The 4049-nt window shown below is 39.5% G+C and overlaps 1 protein-coding gene across 1 annotated transcript in view; it reads right to left on the reverse strand.

Moving 5' to 3' along the window:
- Positions 1-2937: 2937 nt before the first annotated feature.
- lsm6 (LSM6 homolog, U6 small nuclear RNA and mRNA degradation associated) overlaps positions 2938-4049 on the reverse strand; it is a 3747-nt gene continuing 2635 nt past the window's right edge. Inside the window, exon 4 of the mRNA XM_015394484.1 lies at positions 2938-3128. Within this exon, the coding sequence (XP_015249970.1) occupies positions 3094-3128 (35 nt within the window). The 3' untranslated portion in view covers positions 2938-3093. The remainder of the gene's footprint in view (positions 3129-4049) is intronic.

Below are 4049 nucleotides of genomic sequence, written 5' to 3' on the forward strand. Positions count from 1 at the left end.
AATATAAATCCGTGCATTAGTTTTTTTAATGAAAAGATCAGCTCTGAATAGCTCTGCGTTAAAAAGAACACAGATATTTGTCCTTGTCCAAACGGGAACCTGTCACAGACCAACATAAAACCCAGCTCCAGTTGTCCTTGTCATCCTTTGATCCGTTGTGAAGAGGCTAGACAGTCATGCTGCAGTGATCAGTCAGGGTCATATCCTCCTCTCCTTATAGCCTCTTTCCTCCTGCAGTTCTGGGTCTCGGGCAGATGGTGGTGCTGTAAGACCTGGAGCAGTGGTTTCCTCCTGCTGTCACCTATTCTATCTTCTTTTGTCCTCTCTGCTCCATCACTCACCTCCGAACATCAGCAGTGAACCACTGCAGCATCCTCCTCAGAGCAGAGACCTGAACTCACTTTAAAGTCCCTACGACAAGCGAGGGGAGACAGAGATCCCCAAATCATTTTTAAAAACTGATTATCATTCCTTTGAATTAATTAAAAAGGATTTGATATGATTTCAAATTCATAGGGAGGCAGAAATCCTGCAGCAGGCTGAAGAAACAGCCACAACTAAACTTTAAATTCCCCAAAAAAAGCAAGTGATTGGATTGCATATCCACCACAGGGTCATTTGAGTGAATCATAATAATTTGGTTCCTGTTGAGGCCACACAGCCTGCAGCTCAATTATGATTCCAGTGGGTAAATATTTGTCTGTGCTAAGCCATCACTGGGTGCCATAATGGGTCTTTGTGTGTTGCAGCGCACACTTCCTTTCTGTGGATCTATCACTCAGTGCCTCGGTGTGTGTACAACATTTTCTGTACAGCTGCAGCTTGGCGGAGTTTGATCAATAACGCGTCCTTCATTCTCAAATCAGGCCTGACCTTGGCAGCCTTTTGTCTCCTTCCAGGGGCCAGAGTGCGCATGTACAGGTTGGAAAACAAGGCTCTGAAAAAGGACACAAAAAAAGAAGAGGAAAAAAAATCCACCCTTGGAAGGAAATGAACTTTCCTCCCTGCTTCGACAATGTGGCTCTCATTACCAACCTAATGAATCACATATTACTAACATGTTCATCTGCTGTAATGAGGTGATGCTGCTTTTGAACTTGTTTGCTAAATAACCAGGAGGCCAATGCTAAAATGAATCCTTGCATGCAACTGCTGCATTGATTTTCTTTTTCACAGGTCGAAGGCACCCAGTGTGCATCCATTCCCGACCGAGCCAACAGAACCAGCGCAGACAAAAGGCGGCCTGTGTGTCCAGAGAAGCGAGCCTCTGAAGGCTGCAGCAGAGGGCAGAGGAGGTCGATCTAACAGATCCGTTTACATGTTAATGCAGCCTGCAGGGGGCATCGTTTATAGATTACTCCACCAGTCGCCCTCTTTGTTATTCAATAATATACATCTGGCTGCCTGAGAAATGTTTTCTGTCACAGGTACATATTGGATCTGTCAGTAACGGTGCATTAGAAGAGCAACAGGTAAACTGAGTATGCCGGTTCACTCCATCATGATACCTGAATAACAATTCACTCTAACTCCAGATTACAGAACTGGAAGTCATCCCACTTGCACGCACAGCTCCCATAAACATGCAGGACTGATTTAGGTGAAATTATTGCTCTGCTGGAGCAACAGCAGGCCTGACGTTAAAGGCTTTTTTAACTTGAAACGTTGAGAATCTTTCGCAGAGAATCGAATGGTTTGGTTTCTACAGGAGTGAAAGACAAAACTGGTAGATTAGGGCTGAAATATTACCGTAATCTGGGTAATCCAGCCCAGACAGAGTGGGAAAAACGACAGGATTCTCATGGATCTGCTTGCTCCTATGGGGAACTAAAGAACAAACATAAATATAGCAAGAGTTTAGTGCATTAACTGAGCCACAAATCCAAGGTTGCAGACTCCTGATCTAAGGGATGAAAACACTGATTGTATCTTAATATGGCAGGAGCCTTAATTTGACTCATTTCTAAATAACTCTTAAACTTAATTAAATGTAGTCACTCCAAGGAACAAATCACTAAAGGTTTCTGTCAATGCAAATCATAAGAAATGTATTATGCTTTAAAAACTTATTTTAAAATTAGTATAAAAATTGGTAAGGTAAAAATGCCTCAAAATAAGTGTAAAGATCTTGAAGTGAGCAAGTTAATGAGATGATCTGACGAAAGAGGATTTTTGTTCATATAGTCATATCATCCACTTGAAACAGGTCATGTAGCTGTTCTTATTTTAAGATTTAATCATCTTATAACATCTGTAAATTATCTCGAACCTGCTTAATCAAGGGAGAAAACTTAAGAAAAATTTACCTACTGTACTTATATTGAAATTCTAGCAGGGGCCCCAGCCTCTGCTGGCCCCCCTGTCTAAAACCGGCCATGACTGAGGAAGATTATAAATGTAGGACTCATTGGCAGCGCTCATAAATGTGTTAAATAAAGCAGGTTCCATTATAATGGAAGGGGGAAAAAATTATGTTTAGAATAATCCTAAATCTATTTTTTTAATACATATTTTACACACCAGGATCTCGTATTGTTTACCTTGTAAGCTCCGTATAAGTTTGTTATTCAAAGAGGAATGGAAAAACTCCTAAATATTAACCATTGTTTGGTACATTTTGGTACATAAAGATATTTGATATAAAATTTAGGCATCCTTTTCCAAAAATTGGAATACAGAACAAAAACAATTGCAAATAAAAGAAAAAATGCAAATTTCACTCACCAGCTATACAAATAATCGACATTTTATCTATTTTTGTTATTCATATATAGGTTATATTTGTAGAGTTCTATTTTACATCTGTGTAGCATTACTCCTATCACCAAATTAGGTGATTATTTCTATAATTGAATAACCATGATTTTTTTTTCTCCATCGCTTAAACCATCTAATGCTCATGTTACTGTTGGGCCTAAGAACAGAAACTTCATCAAATTCATTCAACAGAACTTTATTCCTTTTATCATAACAATGAAAACATAAAATTCACAACTTATTTACGTCATTTAAAAAAAACATTTTAAAGAACCACAGAAAAAAATAAAGACAGTTCTCTGAACATGGCTGCAGGTAGAATAAATCTTCATCCTGTTACACCTTCCTCTTCTGGGTGCTGATGTACAGAACTAGAGAAGAAGAAGAAAAAAGGTTCACAGCTTTATAAAACATTTAGGTTTTTACTTCTTCTAATTTTACAGGAAGATGCTAATTTTGCAGGTTCTTCAGGTGTGTTTTCTCCATATAAACAGTTTGAATTCTGCACATTAAATCTCAGTTGCAGACATCATTCCCATTGTTACCCCAAATCTGCAGTCCAGTTTGGTGACCCGACCAAAGTCCAACCAAACGTAGAGCTTGATTTCTATATATAATGACTCCTAAAGCACCCCCACCCACACACACACACACCGTCTGCTGCACCTCCAGCGGCGCCACCACCCCTAAAAAGGCCACCCTGAGCGGGCGGCTCTGAACAGCAGATGGGTACATAGTTATTAGTTTTTCTGCTTTAAATGTCCAAAACCCACCTGCTCCACTGGAACCACGTTAATCCCACCCAGAGACATTAAGTGCAACTCAGCAGCAGGATTAATACTCAACTGTTGATGCTTTGTTTGATTTGGTTATAGATGTTTCTTTTGTTTCAGTTGAGACCGCTAAAACTTGTTACCAAGGGGTCATTTTTATCCTCTATTGGGAGGAAGAAAACCATCAGCTGCAAGAATCAGCCCAAAAATATGGGCAACACTGATCAGTTGGACCCATGTCCAAAAAAACTGTACTCTGCATCTCTTTGAAATCACATGTTGACATTATATACCAATTAGCCATTTATAAACCAAGTTAATGTTTTTGATTACTTGCATACCTCTTACAAATAGAGTCTCCCCGTCCCTATGTGAGGTCTGGAAGCACAAGATCTATATCCAGCCATACAGTAAAGATACGGCTACATGGCTGTACATCTTATTTGGACCTTTGAGAACTTAGATGAACCCTTGAATGATATATTACCTACTGTAGATTAAGCTGAAAAAAAAGCTAAC

This window comes from Cyprinodon variegatus, unplaced genomic scaffold (genome assembly GCF_000732505.1).
Source record: "Cyprinodon variegatus isolate N-32 unplaced genomic scaffold, C_variegatus-1.0 Scaffold688, whole genome shotgun sequence".
NCBI lineage: Eukaryota > Metazoa > Chordata > Actinopteri > Cyprinodontiformes > Cyprinodontidae > Cyprinodon > Cyprinodon variegatus.